The 20,472-nt window shown below is 43.9% G+C and overlaps 2 protein-coding genes and 3 non-coding genes across 5 annotated transcripts; 2 read left to right on the forward strand and 3 right to left on the reverse strand.

The window, feature by feature from the left end:
• Positions 1–201: 201 nt before the first annotated feature.
• On the forward strand, positions 202–3,872 carry LOC134406378 (C-type lectin LmsL-like). Its single transcript, XM_063137770.1, has 5 exons — positions 202–268; positions 1,753–1,844; positions 2,420–2,560; positions 3,186–3,300; positions 3,805–3,872. The coding sequence occupies exons 1-5, from the start codon at positions 202–204 to the stop codon at positions 3,870–3,872; spliced, it is 483 nt and encodes a 160-aa protein (XP_062993840.1).
• Positions 3,873–6,695: 2,823 nt separating this feature from the next.
• Positions 6,696–10,774, forward strand: LOC134406387 (ribonuclease-like). Its single transcript, XM_063137786.1, has 2 exons — positions 6,696–6,776; positions 10,163–10,774. Exon 2 carries the CDS (start codon positions 10,175–10,177, stop codon positions 10,637–10,639), a length of 465 nt encoding a protein of 154 aa, XP_062993856.1. The 5' UTR covers positions 6,696–6,776; positions 10,163–10,174; the 3' UTR covers positions 10,640–10,774.
• A 360-nt stretch (positions 10,775–11,134) lies between these two features.
• TRNAP-AGG (transfer RNA proline (anticodon AGG)) lies at positions 11,135–11,206 on the reverse strand. Its single transcript has one exon. It is a non-coding gene; the product is annotated as a tRNA-Pro (tRNA).
• A 2,680-nt stretch (positions 11,207–13,886) lies between these two features.
• On the reverse strand, positions 13,887–13,959 carry TRNAT-UGU (transfer RNA threonine (anticodon UGU)). Its single transcript has one exon. It is a non-coding gene; the product is annotated as a tRNA-Thr (tRNA).
• Positions 13,960–14,625: 666 nt separating this feature from the next.
• On the reverse strand, positions 14,626–14,697 carry TRNAP-UGG (transfer RNA proline (anticodon UGG)). Its single transcript has one exon. It is a non-coding gene; the product is annotated as a tRNA-Pro (tRNA).
• Between the last annotated feature and the right edge of the window lie 5,775 nt (positions 14,698–20,472).

The following is a 20,472-nucleotide window of genomic DNA, read 5'->3' on the forward strand; positions in this document are numbered from 1 at the left end:
ATTTTCCTTTCAGTTTGTATCTAAAACAGTGTTTGTCTTCAGTGTAGTTTTCCTCCTAATAGGAAGGACCTGAGGCAAGTGAAAGTGCTGTTTCTCAGCAATTTCCTTTCTTCATTTGCATTGTGACATTAGACAAATGCCATTCACTCAATGGTGCTCTTGAACTTCCTGTTCTTTTCCCTTCAGAGGTCAAAACAGAAGATGGGACGCCTCACCTACTTTGGGCTCTGCCTTCTTAGCATTCTGGTCTCCAATCCTTTCCAAGAAGGTGAGTTCCTTTAAGAAATATTGACCTTATATGCACAATTAATGATGGTATGAATAACTGTTGTATTCAGATATTTCTGTTTGTGATCTAAAAAGTTATTAGAAGTGAATTATCCTGAAATCTTTTTCAGACTTGAGTGGTCATTAAAACAGATACAGGTGCTTCATTTTCAAGTGATATAACCCACTAAAATCCACTAAGTCTATGGCTGTTTAGAACAAAGGGATAGCAAGCATCAAATTGAACTGGTATTCATTAGGATAAAAAAAATAATCAATGCTGTTAATCAATGTTTCCATAATCTTTTTAAAAATATTAGAAGTGAATTATCTTGAAGTCTTTTTCCAGCTTGAGTGCTTTTTAAAACAGAGACAGGGGTTGCATTTTCACATAATATAACACATTATGCTCCACTAAGTCAACAGCTCTTCAGAACAAAGAGAATAGCATGCTTTGAATTAGACTGATGTTAATTAGGATAAAAATTATTGAACCTTTCTTAATGGAATCACATTACATAACGCCTTGGGAGACATTGGGCTGTATGCAATGTTAGTCCTAATTAGAGTAGACCCATTGCAATGAATGAGACTTAAGTTAGACTAAAAATGGATACAACCCAAAGTAGTTAAGAGATGGAATAGCAGTACAATGTATTTTGATTGGTAGTGATAGGAGCCCTCTGTCTGGAAGCATCCTGAAAGCCACTGTGTGGGTTGAACTCAGACTTAGCCATGCTTCAAGTATAAAATAATGGGACATGTAAGTCATGACTAACTTGTCCCATTGATTTCAATGGGTATACTCTAGGTAAGACTAAATCTGGATCCAACCCAGTATAAACGTCTAAGAGGAATAGAGGCAAAATATCCCTTCTCATCCAAGAGCATTCTCATTCTTTGGGCAACTGAAATCCATATATTCATTATCTAGTTATAGTTCCGGGCACCCATTTACCGCTTAGAAAGGTAGGCAGAGGTGCTTACCCATGAGTATATGTGTTCGTGAGTAAATTCTCTCACCTCTATCCTTGAGAAGTTAGCATACAGGAGAACATGATTCCTTCCAATGTTTCTTAGTACTGACTTCCTTCTGGCAAAATTGGGAAGTGGAACTCAAATTAAGAGCTGTAGGTACTTCCGTATGGATCACACTAGCTGTTTATCTGACACAGCCCTGGAAAAGAACTGATGTGAGCAACACCAAGAGAAAGATTGTCTCACTGAGGTGGTCTTTTAGTGAGACCTAGGAGCAAATGGACATCGATGTCAACCCATTGCAGCAAGGCGGAATAATTCCACCATAGGTCACCTGATTATTTATCTGACTACTTACGTGGTGAACCACGAGATCCTGAACATAGATCCACATAGCCTTCCCAAAAAGAAATCATGTGTCCCATGTCCATTCCACCCATTATCTAAGTCTAACCCATTTGTCCCCACAGCCCTTGATTTCTTTCTTGTCTTTTTCTCTCCATGCAGTTGGGGCTGACACCTGTGCCAGAGAGTGGCTGCAGAACCAGGGCAACTGCTATGCCTATTTCGATACTAAACTGAGCTGGCATGAGGCAGAGGTAAGAAGCATTTCTCACCTACCCAGGTGTGATCGCATTTATTATCTTCATGTGAGCGTCATGGTTCTCGCAGCATGGGGAAGAGTCCATAAGAGTTTGGAGAGAACAATGATTATCCAGGTTACCAGGGCTTGACTATACGCTCTATAAACTCCATCATGGCGGCGCAGTTGTGCCCCATCGTTTATATGATGCAACTGCCACCTCACAACCACATTGTGCTATTCCCTGTGAAGCTGCACATTTTCGATGAGTCCTTTTACTGTGAATTTTACATTGTTCTGATGTCACCACGCGTGTTTGTTCGTGTGTCAGTGGTGGCTTCCGTTTAGAATAAGAGAGAAGGCATAGTTAGGGGGCAGATCCCAGTGCCGGGTAGGTGTGGGAATACAGGGCAGGGGGCAGACTTGACAGGCCCCAGATGAGTGTTTAGTAATGGCCACCACGGCAATATTTAAATCTGGAATGAAAGTAGGGACAGTTATTATGTATAACGCATAAATTCAATGAACTGCAGCAGCATTCAATGATTGGTCAATGGAGGCAATGCTCTTTCCCCAATTCTCCATCTTTAGATTGAGTGCCAGAGCTATGGCCGCGGGGCCCATCTTGCCTCAATCCTCACCAAGGCAGAGACTCTTCTGGTGGCTCAACACATCTCCACTTACCAGCGAAAACTAAGTGAAGTCTGGATTGGGCTCCATGATGTCCGTGAGGTGAGCCTCACTTGCTCCATTCCTGGTGATTATCACTGAACAATGGTTCTCAAAAACCACGTTGAACAAAAATATAAGAACTGCCCTGCTGGATCAGACCAAGGGTCCATCTAGTCCAGCACTCTGTTCACACAGTGGCCAACCAGCTATTGGCCAGGGATGAACAAGAAGGACATGGTGCAACAGCACCCTCCCGCCCATGTTCCCCAGCAACTGGTATATATAGTTTACTGCCTTGGATACCAGAGGTAGCACATAGCCATCAGGACTAGTAGCCATTGATAGTACTGTCCTCTCCTCCATGAATTTATCCCATCCCTTTTTAAAGCCATCCAAATTGGTGGCCATCACTACATCTTGTGGTAGGGAATTCCATAGTTTAACTATGCGCTGTGTAGGGGGGGGGGAAGTACTTCCTTTTATCTGTCCTGAATCTCCCACCTATCAGTTTCATGGGATGATCCCCGGATCTAGCATTATGACAGAGGGAGAAAAATGTCTCCCTAGCCACATTCTCCACACCATGCATAATCCCCTGCATGCTGCTTCTCTGTTGTTTTCACTCGGAGTCCTCCTTTGCCATCTCCGTCACATTGACTGCCAGCTGAACTTTTCCTTTCTGCAGAGCAAAAGATGGAGGTGGGCTGATGAATCGACCTACAACTACAAGGCCTGGATGAGCCAGCAGCCAGACAACTATGGTGGTCGTGAGCACTGTGTGGAGCTCCGACATTCCACAGGTAAGCAAGCCCATTCCAAGGCCCAAGGAAGGACAATCCACATCCAAAATATACTCCAAGCTAGAGAGCAACAACTAATCTATATCATTTAGTTGCATGTGATTACCATAATTTTACATAGAATTTTTCTGAGCCTGATGTTTTCCAGACTGCACACTAGAGGGCATGTTCCATTTCCACAGTCTTGTTAAGTAGACATTGTTGGCCTTAGGTGTTGAAAGACCGGCAAATTCTTGATATAGGGATGTACAAATACAGAGATAAAAAACCGGTGTGTGTGTGTATGGAATTGAACCGCATTGTACTGGCCATCTTAGTTTTGGACCTTAGAGTTATTTTGTATACATTTTTTTCTTTAAAAAAAATGTTTTAGAAGCATGAGGACTGCTTTTCATTTTCATCAATGAAAGTCAACAATCTTCAGAGGTTGACAACATCTTGTGACCATTCAGGCAAGAATGAGCATACAACGAGCTAACGCTGGACTTCTCTTTTGCATTTTAGGTTTTAAGGAGTGGAACGATGTTCAGTGCGAGAAACGAAACACCTACATCTGCAAGCACGAACTCTAGAGAAAGACGTAGCTCCCGTCTCTGCCTGCTGAGATGCATTCAGATCCATTTGTGTGAGATCAGCTGATAGGGTGGTGATACCATCCCATAAAACGAATGACCAGTTCCCCACACATGCTCCTCCAAATGCCATCTTGGAAGAGCTACCTTTGGGGTTTCCCTCTTCTCCTGACTTTAGTTCATGGCTGCAGCACAGTGTAATGTCAATAAACTTTTTCCTTGTGCATTGATTTCTGGGTGTGTTTGCATCATTCCAGAAGGTTTTCAATCCACCCATTCTCCTCTTGGGTAATCATGCTGCAAAGGAGGAACACAGGGCAGTCCTCCTGCACCACTAACCTTTTGGGCAGAAAAGAGAATTTGGGCAAGTGCAGCTTCATTCACCCCTGCACTACTACTACTACTACTACTACTACTACTACTCTTCCTCTTCCTCTTCCTCCTCCTCCTCCTCCTCTTCCTCTTCCTCCTCCTCCTCCTCCTCCTCCTCCTCTTCCTCTTGTTCCTCCTCCTCCTCCTCCCTGTTCCTCTTGTTCCTCTTCCTTCTCCTCCTCCTCCATTAACGCAGGGGTGTTGAACTTCAACTCTAGGGTCAAAACTGTCCTGCCTAGGTTCTCAATCCAGCCCCCTAGGGTTTGCCAGGTAGCCACACCCCTTCCCCTGACCACATCCCCTTCTCCCACCCACACCTCTGATCATTTGATAATTTCCCTGCTCTTGCATGTTTTTCCCCATTCTAAAAGGTTGAAATATCTCTCCTAGGGTTTTGTTACTTTAGGTGATATACGGTTTTATTCTGGGCATTTCTCAGAAGTTCCTGCCAGCATGACCAATGGTTAGGAAAGCTGGTAGTTGAAGTCCAAAACATCTGGATGGATCTCACTTACTGCTTTTCTACACAAGGCAGTTATTGTGGACTTGACATTCACTATTTACAGTTTACAAGTTCTTTAGAAGATATGACTTTCCAGTTTCACATCAGTACCTAAACAGCACTTTCGGCGAGTTTTTTTTTAGAGCAGGGAAAAGCAGCATTTAATTGTAAAACAGAAAGAAAACACTTTTTTTACTTGTATATTTCCACTATACCACAGTGCCACCTAGAGGTTATGTAGTAGAGAAGCAGGAAAGGAGATGTTCCTCAGGTGGTGCTTGGATCTCAATTCTGCGGGCTTTTCTACATGAGGCTTTTAACTTGTCATTTTACCGAGAATTCTGCTTCCAGATTCTTTGTAGGATTAAGATTTAACATCTTTGTTTCCAGGGTTTTTCTTTCTCTGCCTTTCTTTAGGTTCCATTACACAACCACTAGGTGGCCCTGTGGTATAGAGGAAATATGGAAATACACTAGGGTTTCATGCTGCCATTCAGAAATATACCTGCCTTTCCTCATCAGGAAAAAAAATCTGCTAAAATGGTTGCAAAGCATGAGAGAGGCCCTGGAAGATGATTATGTCATATAAATTACTTGCAAATTACCATAAGTGAGAAATCATGAGCACGCAATTAATGACTCATGTAGAAAGGCTCTTTGATGAAACCAAAAGAACATACAGCTGATTAACAGCCTCGTACAGTACATTGGGATGACAGGGAATGATGCAACATAGAGTTGAAGAAGAGGCAGGGAAGGAAAGACAGAACTTACTGATGGTACGAGCTGCTTGAGAGTGGAACAGACTATGGCTGTTTTTACACCAGCCCGAAAACGCAGGCTGGTCATGGCCGAGTCCCTGTGCGTCCAAATGATGCACAGGGACTCCCGGGAGGAAGGAGGGACGAGAATGGGTTTTCTTTGGGATAAGTAGTACTCCCTAGGAAAATCCGATTCTTCCCGTGGTCTCGGGATCGTCCCGAGACAGCAGGAGGTGTGGCCACCCATCCCGGTTTCTTCCCTCCTTCCCCACAAGTACTGGGGAGCAGTAGAGGGAAGGAACCAGGCAGGGAGGAATGGGGGTGGGGGGAAGCAGGGTCGGGGGCCTCTTTTTTTAAAAAAAACCCTCACATTTCGTTGGAGCACACATGCGCTCAGCTCCTTTAAAAAATAAAATTTTAAAAATGGCGGGTGTGACAACCTCCTTCCTCCCAGGATGTCGCTCCCGCTTGTGGACTAAGGGGAGGATCTCATGATCAAGATATCACAAGATCCTCCCTCTACACCCGTATGGTGTAGAAATGGCCTCGCTCAGAAAGTGGTCATCTTTCATTAGCGGTTTTTTAAGCAGAGGATGGATGGTCTACATCAGAGTCACTGTAATAATATATTTCCTGCATTGAGCAAGGTGTTGGCTGAGATGACAATAACAACAAATTAAAATAAGCGACACCCAAAATCTGCTGCCTGGGATAGTTGCCTCTCACTCTACCCAAGAGCAGAGCCGGCCCTGTATTGGTTCATGTAGCCCAGTACTGTCGACACTGACAGCCAGCGGCTCTGCAAGGCCTAAGGCGGGGGGGGGGGGGAGAGTTCAGCCCCACTTGGAGATGCTGGGGACTGAGCTACAACCCTTCCCCAACACACCTCAAACACTCTTGTACCATTACTTTGGGAAACATCTGGACCAGATTAACCACACAGGCTTATTAAGGTATATTTCTCTCCCATTCTCGCCCTCTCCTCCCCAATTTCTGGAAGCCCACCTTAGTTTTCATTTTGAGAGAGAAAAAAAGGTTTCTAGTCCTCATGGTGACAGAGAGATTTGGCAATTTGAGGGTGCCTCTGGCAATTTCTTGATGCGCTGTGTTACTGCATGGAAACATCTCTGGTATTTCCTGTTGCACTGCCTGCTCAGCTCACTTGCCGGTCATAACTATATACTTCCCTCCCGCTGGAATATTAGCTTCCTTGTTTCATATCCAGGACGGTGTCAGAAGAGACAGGAACAGCATCTTCTTAACACAAAGGTAGGCTCTGAGAACTAACTGGGTTAAAATGTATATTTGAGGTGCAGAGTTCCTTATATTGTAGGAGCAAGTTCTAATGATAGTGAAGGGCAGGATAGGTTGCTACTCCCTAACTGTAGGCAAGGAAGGATATTATTAATTTCATTCCCCTTTTCTTTTGGAAAGCAAGATCATCACAAATTCACTAAACTTACTTGGAGAATTTTTAAAGAAAGGCCTGCTGATCCATAGGAGGTTAACAATAGATGTCAAATCACAAGATTTGAAAGAGGGGGAAAAAAGAGCAAAACAATGGGTTGGTTCCAGTTTTATGAGTCGCGACTGATTTAAGTCCCATGGATTTCAGTGGGTCTACTCCAAGTATAACTAAATTTGGAAACAACCCAATGTTTCCAGAAGAAACTTGGAGCATTCCATGTTAGGTAGGGATGGAAATAAGGAACATCACTAAATGGATACAATTTATCTCTAATGTGTTGTCTCTCCTACCCCAATGTTATTTCCTATGGTGGAAGAAGCGACAACGTATGCCTTCATAGAATCATAGAATAGTAGAGTTGGAAGGGGACGATAAGGCCATCGAGTCCAACCCCCTGCTCAGTGCAGGAATCCACCCTAAAGCATACCTGACAGATGGTTGTCCAGCTGCCTCTTGAATGCCTCGAGTGTGGGAGAGCCCACAACCTCCCTTGGTAACTGGTTCCATTGTCGTACTGCTCTAACAGTCAGGAAGTTTTCCCTGATGTCCAGCCAGAATCTGGCTTCCTTTAACTTGGGCCCGTTATTCCGTGTCCTGCACTCTGGGATGATCGAGAAGAGATCCTGGCCCTCCTCTGTGTATTTGAAGAGGGCTATCATGTCTCCCCTCAATCTTCTCTTCTCCAGGCTAAACATGCCCAGTTCTTTCAGTCTCTCTCCATAGGGCCTTGTTTCCAGACCCCTGATCATCCTGGTTGCCCTCCTCTGAACATGTTCCAGCTTGTCTTCTCTCCCCCCGGGGAAGCCAATTTCATGAGTTCTGTTTGTTCATTATAATAGACTGTGAGCATTTCCACATCAGGGAAAATCTCGCAACTTTACCAGGGCTTTTTACCTCTGTTTTCATTATGTGCCGTCTTTACATGTGCTTCCCTCCCCCCTCCCATTTTCCCCTTTATCTGCGAGTTCTATATGTTTCATTTTTGCAGCCACAAGATGGCACTGTGGTCTGCCTCTTCTAATCGCAGGATTTCCTCTTTTCATGCTGAAAAAGAAAACAGGACTTCGTGTTACTACTTCATTTCTGTTTCAAATTAAGCTGCAAAAATCCTGGAAAGTACAAGAGGTACTGGGGGTTGACAGTGTCATGTAAAAGACCCGCCAACTTCCATGAGTGGGCAATCATGACAATAAATCGGTCATTTATAGGAGCCCTGTGAAAACACTCAAGTGTGATTTAAAAAAGGAAAAAAGACAGAACCCAAAAAGCTGACTTTTACATATACGACACGGTTGAAATAATTTGTGTTTTTATTAAATTAACTTCCTCCTCCCACCATTGTTTAAGGACGTTCATAGGTTTTGCCTGGGCAATTCAGCAGCTCTGGTTCACACCCGTATCCTGTTGGTTTCTAGACTACTAGATTAATGTTTTTGATAAAGAAAGACAGTGAGTTTGAAAAAGCTTCCCTATTAAGCAAAAAAGAGACCTTGCATGAATTCTATCTCGTCATTAAGCAGCCAATTCTAAATATGATGCCAAAGTAATGATATCTACTTTATGTGAAGTGCCAGCGAATGTCAGTTCTATTGTTTTCCATTGTTATTTACTGCCCTGATAGCTTTTTAGCAAATAAGACAGCCTATAAATGTTAATAATAAATAAATAATCTTTATAAACCTAAGAACTTGTGCTGGTTTGTGAAAGACATCCCAGGGAAGGGTCACAGTATGAGATGTACCCATTTCATGTTTTCTAGGAATGTTTTGTTCCTTTGTGTGTTATTGAAGAGGTCACCTGTTGTGGAATTTTCCTTGAAAGGAACCTTGGTTCCATGTCAGTCTGGGCTGTCTCTATAAACAGCTGATAAAGACAGATTCACCTTTGCAGAGGCAGCTAAGTCCAGGTCTCCCCACAATCCGAGGACTCAGAAAAGGCTGAGAGTCTTGTGACAGAGGGCAATTTATGACTAAGAGAGAGGGAGAGTCTTGTGATGGACGGCAATTTCTGACTCAGTCACAGCTTATGACTCTCACAGCTTTAGCCTCACCTGGAAAAGGGCATCGTGGGCAGAGACATTTGGTATACACCAAACCCTGCCTCTTGCAGTAGTGGTGGCCAACCTACAATGCTCTGATGTCAAATGCCCTCTCCAAGCAATAGGTTCAGATCTCTGGAGAGAACTATCAGCCCCGTCCCCAGCAGAGAGAAAAGGAGTGTGTCAGAAAGAGAATTTCCATGTCAGCTTGTTCCATGACAGGAATTAATAATAATAGTAATAATATGGTGTGTCTCCACCCACCACAGGCATCTGTCCAACATATTACTCTTGAGGGAATGCAGCCCTCAACCAAAAAAAAAAAAGCTCCCCATGTCTGCCTTACAAAGTGAGAGCTGACATTATGTCCACCATAAGGATGCCACCAAAAATATGAAACTGCTCGACCCCCCTGATTGGCTAACAAATGATTGGTGGTTGTGGGGAAGGAGGTGGGCCTGGGGAATCCCAGAGGGTGAAATTGTGGCCTCAGGAAGGCCGGACTGGAACCGCAGGGCTGAGTTTCCCAGTCCTAGGGCAAATTTCCCTCTCCTGCATAATCTTCAGAAACGTCTCACTATACAATATAAGAACATCATATTGTGGGTGTTTCTATGAACAGGAGCCAATTATGTGGTACTCTTGTTTTTTCCCCTGGTGAGGAAGCGACACAATTTAGATTCCTTTTTCCTCAGGTGCTACAGTCTCATGGGGCAGGTTTCTGGCTATACTATTATATTTAAAACAACAACAGGAAAATGACTTTTTTTAGTTTATGAAACTCTCCAGAAAACCACAGGGTTTATTCTCACTTTGTGACCAGATTTATTATATTTATTTATTTATTTATTACATTTTTATACAAAAAATGTATAAGATACAGATACAAAGGAGGGCAGGGCTCCTGCATCTTTAACTGTTGTGATGAAGAGGGGATTTCACCAGATGCTACATGCATACAAATGACACCTGCTGAAATTCCCTTTTCTATACAACTGTTCAAGATACAGGAGCCCGGTCCTCCTTTTCATATGGTCACCCTATCTTAGCACCCTTTGCGTTTCTGCCTCAGGCACCAAACGCCCTGAACTCGTTTCTGTTCCTGCCCAATTTCACCCTCATACATCCTTTTGTCTCCATCACTGACAGACAGAGGCAACAATGGCGGAGAGAGGCCCACGCTCACAGCTAACCATGCCTCTTATCCTGCTGGTGGCCTGGTTGGCTGTGGCCAGTGCAGAAAGTTTCCATAAGTTCCTGAACCAGCATGTGGACTACCCAATGACCGAGGTTCCCGACGCCCAGCGTTACTGCAGCCTCATGATGAAACGGCGCAACCTGGCGACCACCAACCATTGCAAACACCTCAACACTTTTGTCCACGTGGACGTTTCCCAGATCCAGGCCGTGTGCGGCCAGGGAGGAGAGCCCACCACAGGTGACCTCCGAGAAAGTTATGCCAGCTTCCCCCTCACGCTGTGTAAGCTTCAGAGGGGCTCCTGGGCCCCGGATTGCAAATACGAAGGAACCACCAACACTGAAAGAATCATCATAGCCTGTGAAGGGGGAAACCCTGTCCACTTGCAGACAGAAGTCCCGAATTATGGAGGGCCCGACGACGTGTGAAATGGAGGCCCCGGGAAGCAATCCAGCTATCTCCCCTTCTGTCCCTCTTTCACACACACACACACACTTTCCCCTTATATCTACTAAGAATAAAATCTCATTTCAATTCACATATTTCACTATCTCAAAAATAAATTTAAACTGCATTTAATCTAATAATTCTGCTTGTTTTTTATTTTTGTTTGTTTTTGAAGAGGAGTGTTTTATTTATTTGGAAATAGAGCAGTGCTTTTGCTTTGGTTTGGTCGGCTTGACATGGGCAAAACAGGTTTTGGAAGATTTGTCGATCCAATAACATAAAAAAAAAAGAAAAATATTTCTGAAATATGCAGTTTTAGAATAAAGGAGGTGATGTTTCCAAGATGGGGAATTGATTCAGCCTGTTCATAAAATTAATCATCATCATCATCATCATAAAAATAAAAACACCTCCTGAAGTTGCTGCAATCTTTGGTCATATTTTGAATATAATTGAAAGCAAACTAAGCAAAAATAGGGCTCGTCCGGGATTTGAACCCGGGACCTCTCGCACCCTAAGCGAGAATCATACCCCTAGACCAACGAGCCAACTCGTTATTTCATTTTCTAAGCTACGTTTTTGTGTTTTAGTGCCACCTAGTGGTAACACTGGTGGTGTCTCCTGTGGATTTGTCACCAATTCTCCTCTTGTGTAAATTTTAAGCATTTTTCCCCCAAATCAAACTCTCTCCTGTTCAATTATCTTTGCTTGTTAAAAAAAAATTGGGAGGAGTCCAAACCTATCTCCATAGAGCAAGATTATTTTTATTTTTAATTATTATACGGATTGAGATTAAATCGGGTAATTTCTAATGATAGGAAACATTTATAATTCCTTCCAAGGAAGAACTAGAATCCAAGAAATCAGTCACGCTTCTAACTATAGGACGAGGACAGAGGAAAACAGAAGAAAAACAGACGGAGAAGCGCCTGAAACTGAAAACTTCCGAAAATAAACTGTTCACAGCAGCCTTCCTCCAAATCCAGTTTAAATACGAGGATGTGTTCAAATCACAATGCTCACTCTGAAGATTTTTTTTAAAAAGAGAGACCCTCCATGAGCATGTACAGAATGCCCCCTCCTCCATGCAACCACAGCTGGGATGGAAAGGTTTTCATCCCAGCATCTGTTCCTTTTACCAATGCAGGGCTTTAGCAGTGCAATTTTAAGTATGTCTACCAAGAAGTCAGCTCTGTTGCGTTCAATGGGATTTATGTTCTTTTAAGTGCGTATGTATTATAAGAACTGCCCTGCTGGATCAGGCCAAGGGTCCATCTAGTCCAGCACTCTGATCACACAGTGGCCAACCAGCTGCCGACCAGGGACCAACAAAGCAGGACATGGTGCAACAGCACCCTCCCACCCATGTTCCCCAGCAACTGGTGCACACTGGGCGTATTGCCTCGACTTCTGAGCCACCTCAGTAGAGACTGGTGGCTCCAATTTCAGTGGGGCTGTGAATCCACTCTGAACTCTAAACAGAGTCTAAAAGAGTGGTCCAAGGCGCTGAACTCTGTTCCCAAAACGAATTCAGCGCCTTGGACAGCTCCCTTAGATTTCTGACTGGTTCTGATTGGATTCGATCATTTCTGTCTGTCTCTTCTGCCAAGATGCTTGTTCATGCACTGGTTATTTCTCGGTTGAACTACTGCAACCTTCTTCTCTCTGGCCTTCCTTCTTCTCACATCAGTCCGTTGGTCTCAGTCCACCACTCTGCCGCTAAGATCATCTTCTTGGCTCACCGCTCTGATCATGTTACTCCACTTCTGAAATCTCTTCATTGGCTTCCAATTCACTTCAGAATCCAATATAAACTTCTCCTGTTGACCTTCAAAGCTTTTCACTATCTAGCTCCTTCCTATCTCTCCTCTCTCATCTCACACTATTGCCCCGCTCCTGCTCTTCGCTCCTCTGATGCCATGTTTCTCACCTGCCCAAGGGTCTCTACTTCCCTTGCTCGGCTTGGTCCATTTTCTTCTGCTGCCCCTTACGTCTGGAACGCTCTTCCAGAACATCTGAGATCCACAAGTTCAATCGCAGCTTTTAAAGCTCAGCTAAAAACTTTTCTTTTTCCTAAAGCTTTTAAAACCTGATGTTGTTTGGACTCTATACTGTTAGTTTTACCCTACCCTGTGCCTGTTTACCCTACCCAGCGCCTGTTTGCATTCTCTTCCCCTCCTTATTGCTTTACTATGATTTTATTAGAATGTAAGCCTATGCGGCAGGGTCTTGCTATTTACTGTTTTACTCTGTACAGCACCATGTACATTGATGGTGCTATATAAATAAATAAATAAATAAATAAATAAATAAATAATAAACCCAGAGCGGATTCTCAGCCCCACTGACACTAGGGCCACCAGCCTCTGCTGGTGTGACTCTACACAGAGAGAGAGAGAGTCTTGTGAAGGGAAAATCCTATTGAACCCAATAAGGTTTACTTCTGAGTAAATATGCATAGGATTGCTGAGTAAGTCTTTCTCTCTTTTCCAGGCACATAAAAGAGAGGTCTGATTTTCTCTTCTGCATCACTGGATTATTTAGCCAATTTTAGTCCATATCTTAATTGCCAAATGGAACGAGGAAAAGACCTGGATCTTTGGGAACAAGGTTAGGGTGGGAGTGCTGGATCCCATCGCATCCGTGGGGGAAGAAAGGGTTGCAAAGAGAACAGGGAAGAGAGAGCCGCCACCAATAAATAAGAAGTTATAGGACTGCGCCTTAACATGCAAAAAGTGGACAGGAGCTGAGCTGAAGCCTCCTCATCCCAGCTGTGGTTGCCTGGAGGGGAACGCATTCTGTACATGCTCACAGAACCTCTCCCTTAAAAGGAGAGAGTGAGAGAACTCCAAGGTGAGCGAGCACTGTGATCAAACACGTTTAAATTCTGGATTTGCAAGAGATTGCTGTGAACTGTTTCCTTCCGAAGTTTTACATTTCAGGGGCTTCGCCATCTATTTTTCACCTTTTGCAAAAGCAACGAAGAGATTTGTGGCACCAGCCAGACTTACAGATTGATCGCGGCAGAAGCTTTTTCACACTTTAGAGCTCACGTCATCGGATGCGAATAATGGACCTTCTAAAAGAAAAATGCCGATATTACAGAAATCACCTGGAACAAAGCTCCAGCATTTGCCAGCAATCAGGAGACAGGAGCGCAGCGCTAGTAAGAATTCGACATTGAGAATTTCCGGCGTTGAAATTTTGTTGCAAGCGCGAACATAACAAAGGCCCCAGCGAGATTTGAACTCGCGACCCCTGGTTTACAAGACCAGTGCTCTAACCCCTGAGCTATGGAGCCTTGTACAGTGTAAGAGTTTCACACACTGTCCTAGAGAGGTCGTAATGCGATACTGTAACGAGGAAGTGTTTCTCACTTCTTTGTCGGATTTATTGCATATTTATTACTAAACTTATATCCCACGAACCTGCAGCATGCAAAGGATCCCTGGGGCGGCTATCAATGCAATACTAAAAATAATTCAACCCCCCACCCCCACCCCCAAAAAATCCCAAACAAATTAAGCAATAGATAAAAGTTAATCAAACAATGCATTCGAGAGATTTAATTTAAAAAAACCAAAAAACGAATCTCACCAAAGGTCACTTCTACATCGATACATAGTCACACAAAGTGTTTAGTATTGCTCGTTGCAGATTTAAAAGCCTGCGAAAAAACTTCACACACATTCACCAGCCCCAGATGTGTGGGGCAGCAATGCTTACAGGGCAATTCTATGCAAGTTTTTCTCGGAAGCAAACCCCGCTTGGTCCAGTGGGGTTTCTTACTCCTCATAGAATTAATTTCTACACAAACATACAAACTATGATCTCCCTGTTTCCCGGTTGGGGGGGGGGAGAAAACGGCAGCTTCACATTCGATCGACATTATTTTAAACGTTGTCTCTTTTTTTTCTCCCCAGCGACATTTTTAAAGTCATTTTTGAGGCAGGGAGAGGAAAAAATTGGGCTCGTCCGGGATTTGAACCCGGGACCTCTCGCACCCAAAGCGAGAATCATACCCCTAGACCAACGAGCCAGCTGACAGCAACTCTCTCCAAGCAGTATTTGAAGTTGGAAAACTAGTTGCGTTTCACGTGTTCATTACTGCGTAATGACTGAACTTTAGCGACGCCTACTGACGAGAATTTGAAGATCACTCTGGAATAATGGGTGGGGTGAAGGAAGAGTTGTGGGTTTTGTCTCTCTCTTTCTCTCCCCCTCTCTATCAATCAATCCTGTGCATGTTTAGGGCAAATCCTATGGAAATTTAGGCAGAAAAAAAGTCCTACAACTTTGGAGCTGTAGGACTTTTTTCTCCCTAAACATCCATCGCATTGCAACTTTAAAGTGTTTTGTTGGCTGCAAATTCGCCTTGCCTGAGAATGAAACGTTTCATGCATAAAGTTTGGTAGAGTTGGGAGCAACGTTCGAATTTGTGATTCATGAAATCAAGATTGTGATAAATTTGTAGGATTATCAGACAGTGGCATAGGAAGTCTTGCTTTTTCGTTTTGTTTTTTTGAAAGACGCACACACACATACTCGTGTCCTGCATCATCATCATCATCATAAATTTCTAACCCTCCTCTCCATTCTGATTGAGGCGGGGGGGAAACAGCAAGTATAAGATACATAAAATATTAATCAAAACACAATATACATTATTAAAACTTCCTTAAAGCATACTAAAACATCCTAAAAGCATCCACAATTGGTGTGGTAAAGTGGGGTGAAGTGGATAATGTCAAAATCCAAAGTATGTTTCATGAAAACCAAAGTAGTAATTAAAATATAGCCCCAAATTTCACCCCATAGAAGCAATTAAAATTTACTCCTATTCTTTACTTCCCGTCCTCTGCATGGTCAGATTTTTGCATAGGGTATACACCACCACCATAACTTTCTTCCCATGGAGCATTATTATATTTATTATGTATTTGTATCCTGCCTTTTGTTCAATATTGTGCCTCAAGGCAGCCTTACAAAACTAAAACATATGCATTTTAAAACCTACAGGCTGCATTGATTTCCCATGATACCAATGCAGAAATGTTTTCCACGCAATTTTCTATTCTGCAGTTACCCATCTATTGTCCATGACCATGCCAATAGATGAAAAATGGGAATATTGTGTCCTCTAGCCGACAGGAGCTTCATAACCCAAGAATTCCTGCAGGGTCTATCTCAATTTCCAGTACAGCCCCACAAGCAGAAGTGGCTTCTCGTAAAATAGTGGCCCACCTTCCAAAGGGAAGGCCTACAGTATATCCGTGTTTACCCTGAGTATCCTATGGCTTTAATGGAGCAGGTGCCCAATCCTGGCTAGAAGTTGATTTGAAAGTTGGGAATGTAAGAAACACTAGCGCACACAAAGCATTAATTAAAAATAGTGTCTCGGGGAATGCCCAGCGTGTAATTCCCTCACCATGTGTTATAGGGAACGCCTGAGATATTTTATCGATTTGTGACATTTGTATGTTACCTCGTAAGATAACGTTCTTACAGCTTACGATAAAGAAACAAAAATAATTTAAATATGAAATAGAACTTAAAACCTTGAAAGCCAAAGCAAAATGAAATATGACAACAAACCCAAACTCATAGCACCCCCAAAATTAAACAGATTTTGAAACTGAGATGCTTCCAGACTGCATGAAATATTTAAAAGGCCCAGGTGAACAGAAAGGTCTTTGCCTAATGCCAAAAAGACCTCAAGTCTTTTTTAGCAAACCAGTCTGGATAGGCTGTTCTCCATCCGGGGAACCATTGCTGAAAAGGCTGTCTTCTACGTAGTTACCTTCTTCACTTAATACAGTGGAAGCATTCAGAGTAGGGCGAAGGAAGAATGTAAGGTTAAGGTGGATTCCCATGGGAGAAGGAAGTCTTTCAGGTAACCAAGCCATTTTGGTTTAAACCATAGCTGGTCAAACTGTGGCCTTCCAGTTGCTGTTAGACTGCAATTCCCATCTGCCCCAGCCAGCATATCTGCAGTCCAACAACATCTGGAGAGCCACGTGTCGCCCGCCCATGTTTTAACGGTTAAAACCAACACTTTTAAGTTGGGCTTGGAGATGAACTGGGAGCCAGTGAGTCAAGCCAACAAAGCACAGGTGTAATATGGTCAAATTGGCTGGTTCCAGTTAATAATTTAGCAGTCCAATTTTGAATCAACTGCAGTTTTCATGCCATTTTTAAACCAGATCCAGATACAAGACATTGCAACAGTCTAAACAGGTGCTTATCAGGGTTTGGGTAGTTGTGGTCCAGCTACCTCCATCCAGGTAGGGTTGTAGCTGCTGGCGTATCAGGTGAAGCTGATAAAAAAAAACCCACTTCCATCAATAGTAGAACATAAACGCCTCCATACTGTGACCCTGTAGTGCAGTGGCGCAAAACATCAGGGCTTAGGACAAATCTGACCCTCCAGAATTCCCCAGAAGGCCATCGTCCTGTCCCTTGGTTCCACCCCTTTTCCCCAACTTTTGTAAAGTCCCCCCCCCCCCCGAGATTGAAATGTCTCTCGTAAGGGTTAGTTACTGGCAATAAGAACTCCAAGCTAAACTATGCCAGCACTTTTAGTATTCTGAATCTGCCCCTTTGTCCCTGCCTACCTCTGGAATGCAGCCAACAAGAGCTTCTCCAAAATGGAATTTGCCACTAGGTCAGAAAGAGAGTCTACATCTGTCTAGAACAGGCCGTCATCCAATCCATAACTGTACCCAAATGCTGGTTCAGGACGCCCACAGGCTCATCTGCAAAACAGAGAGAAAGCAGAGAATCATCTATATGGCACCTCAAACCTCTTCCTGCTATTTCATGCAGTTTGTTAACCAGGGCGGGAGAAAGAGTCAAACCCTGCAGAAGCCTAAAGCATGACTTCCAAGGGGGCAAGCAGTAATGTGGGGGTGCACAGCTCTGGGGCTTTCTTTCAAAAGCAGGAGCAGTGACTTCATCTGCCGGCCAGGGTAAAGTTGGTGATAATGAAGCATTCAAGTTTACTATGGTTTGTGGCAGATTAGCATAGATGTGAAGCCTCGTTTCAGCTTGGGAGGGAGGAAGGGAAATCCCTTCTCTCAAGTCTCTAATCGGAGATGAGGCACAGGGAACCTTGAGGGCCATATGCAGCCCACGGACCAGAAGTTCCCCATCCCTGGCATAGAGGAATCCAGAGAATGGAGGGAAATAATCAGGCAGAAGCTCAATATTCAGTTTTTCCTTTGCTTTGATGTGGTTTCCTCCTTCATGCTAGAAGTTTAAATGGTAACACTTCAGTGCAAGAAGGTCTGCAGTTCTACTGAAAAGCAAAATGTTGTGTTCCAGCTGGCTGAAGGATAATCTTTGTTAAAGCACAATGTGTTTTACATGTTGAACCTCATTATTTGATTTGATTTGTACCCCGCTTTTCTACCAATAAAAATGGCAGTCATTCTTCTAAGTTGCTGGGGAACATGGGCAGGAGGGTGCTGTTGCACTCATGTCCTGCTTGTGGGATTCTCATGGGTTGGGCACTGTGGCCTTAGCTAGACCTAAGGTTTATCCCGGGATTGTCCCTGCCTGCTCCCAGGATATCCTGTGTGTCATTTACATGAACAGGGATGACCCCGGGATAAACCTTAGGTCTAGCTAAGGCCACAGGCGACAGAAGGCAGGAAGAGATGGACCCCTGGTCTGATCCAGCAGTGCTGGTATGTTCTTAAGAAAAATAGCAGTCATATGCAGTCAGAAGCATGCATCACTGAGTTCAATGGAGCTTACCCCTGGGTAAGGATGCATAGGATTACCATCATGCTGATGCTATGATGTGATCATAGCATCAGCTATGGATGTACTATGGAATGTGATGCTATGTACTGATGCTCTTTGGTGGATGGGTGGATGTGTAGACACATTGTCATGATGAACTCATGCCCCTCAAAAGGTACTACTCCACCATCCCTTCTATTCAGAGGTTAAAAGCCAGAAGAATTAGAACCAGTTGTTCTTAAGGAAGGTACACGTGCTACACACCTTCATTTCCAACAATCTCTGGATTTAGTGTTCTCCTGGCTTTAATATGTGACAGGCAGAATTGTATTCAATTCTAGTATGCTGCCCTCAGTACACAAAAATGCCTCATCACATAGATTAAGTAGGTTTCAGCTGCTGCCAGTCCAGTCAACATATGTATGTGGAACAGGGATGTGGCGGTGCCATCTTGTCCTTCGCCTCAGCCTATCGAATCTCTTGGGCCTGCCCTGAGAAGGATCCAGGTTGAGTTTCCAGCTAAAGAACTCAGATCGTAAGACTAGGAACAACCTTCCCTGGAAGGGGCAATTCTAGGATTGAGGGTAGCTCCTTATGAACCATCCAAAAAAGAGGAAATGTATTACCCCAAAAAAGGACAAAAAAAAGAGAACACTTTGCATGAACTTTGCATATGCTATCTTACAGGTATGGATGCAAATTTGGAAATAATTGCTATGGTTTAAGTAGAAATACAATACATCACACCAAAGACTGTTGCCAGTTTGACGTGTATACCTGCCTGTGCAGTAGATTGTTCAAGTGCAAAATTTTGATGGGCAACAGTTCTTAAGCTCACTATCTTTATAGTAGACTTGGACTGGACAGCTCTCCAGACAGAGGGGCTGGAGCATCTCCCCTGTGAGGGAAGGTTACATCAACTGGGATTGTTTAGCTTAGAAAAAAGGAGGCTAAGGGGAGACATGATAGAAGTGTACAAAAGCATGCATGGTATGGAGAATGTGGATAGGGAGACATTTTTCTCCCACTCTCAAAACATTAGAACCCGGGGTCATCCCATGAAGCTGACTGGTGGGAGATCCAGGACAAATAAAAGGAAATACTTCTTCACACAGCACATAGTTCAATTATGGAACTCACTACCACAGGATGTAGTGATAGCCACCAATTTGGATGGCTTTAAAAGGGGGTTGGATAAATTCCTGGAGGCAAAGGCTATCAATGGCTACTAGCCCTGATGGTTGTGTGCTACCTCCAGTATTTGAGGCGGTAAGCCTGTGTGCACCAGTTGCTAGGGAACATGGGTGGAAGGGTGCTGTTGCACCATGTCCTGCTTGTTCATCCCTGTCCAATGGCTGGTTGGCCACTGTGTGGACAGAGTGCTGCACTAGATGGACCCTTGGTCTGATCCAGCAGGGCTCTTCTTATGTTCTTATGTCCTCTGCCAGCCCTTCAAACACAGGAATGCCCTTTGTAAAAGATGATGCATGGCCACCCTGTGCTGGCTGGATCCATGAACTGCTATTTAAGAGTCCCACAATACCCCCTGCACAGCATCACTCTGGTGTCTTGTGGGGAAATTAAATGGCACCTCCTAGACCCAGCCACTTTTTCAAAGCGGGGCACAAGCCTTGCCACTGAAACTAGGCCTAGCCAGCGTGCTGGGACCTTGGAAAGTGCACTGAAGCCTCTGTCAGAACGGACAGTACTAGGCTACATGGACCAATGGTCTGGTTTTGCCTAAGGCCCCTTTCTACGATCATATAATTAATGTGTCCCAATTCTTTCTGGTAGTAGAGGTATTCCCTCCCCAAACACTCAGCAAGACTAACACGCACCCAAGAGAGCACAGCAGTGTAATTAACAATCTCGCCAGCCTTCTCGTCAACTCCCCAAATCCCCGACAGAAACGAGCGAGCTGCATGGCTTTAATGACACCCCTGGGCTCCACAGGGGAGAGATAATTGGTGCTCCTATTAAGAGCTGGCCCGCCAGGGATATCATGTGCCCAATTATGATCCCGCCTCTAAGCAGGTGCTCTGATGTCAGCCAAGAGACCTCATTAAAT

This window comes from Elgaria multicarinata, chromosome 11 (assembly GCF_023053635.1).
Source record: "Elgaria multicarinata webbii isolate HBS135686 ecotype San Diego chromosome 11, rElgMul1.1.pri, whole genome shotgun sequence".
NCBI lineage: Eukaryota > Metazoa > Chordata > Lepidosauria > Squamata > Anguidae > Elgaria > Elgaria multicarinata.

Excerpts from the sequence above, each read along its gene's own strand:
- LOC134406378 (XM_063137770.1), top strand. The coding sequence starts at position 202 with ATGGGACGCCTCACCTACTTTGGGCTCTGCCTTCTTAGCATTCTGGTC. Across the intron at positions 269-1,752 it reads CTCCAATCCTTTCCAAGAAG|TTGGGGCTGACACCTGTGCC; the intron begins GTGAGTTCCTTT and ends CTCTCCATGCAG. Across the intron at positions 3,301-3,804 it reads GGAGCTCCGACATTCCACAG|GTTTTAAGGAGTGGAACGAT; the intron begins GTAAGCAAGCCC and ends TTTGCATTTTAG.
- LOC134406387 (XM_063137786.1), top strand. The coding sequence starts at position 10,175 with ATGGCGGAGAGAGGCCCACGCTCACAGCTAACCATGCCTCTTATCCTG.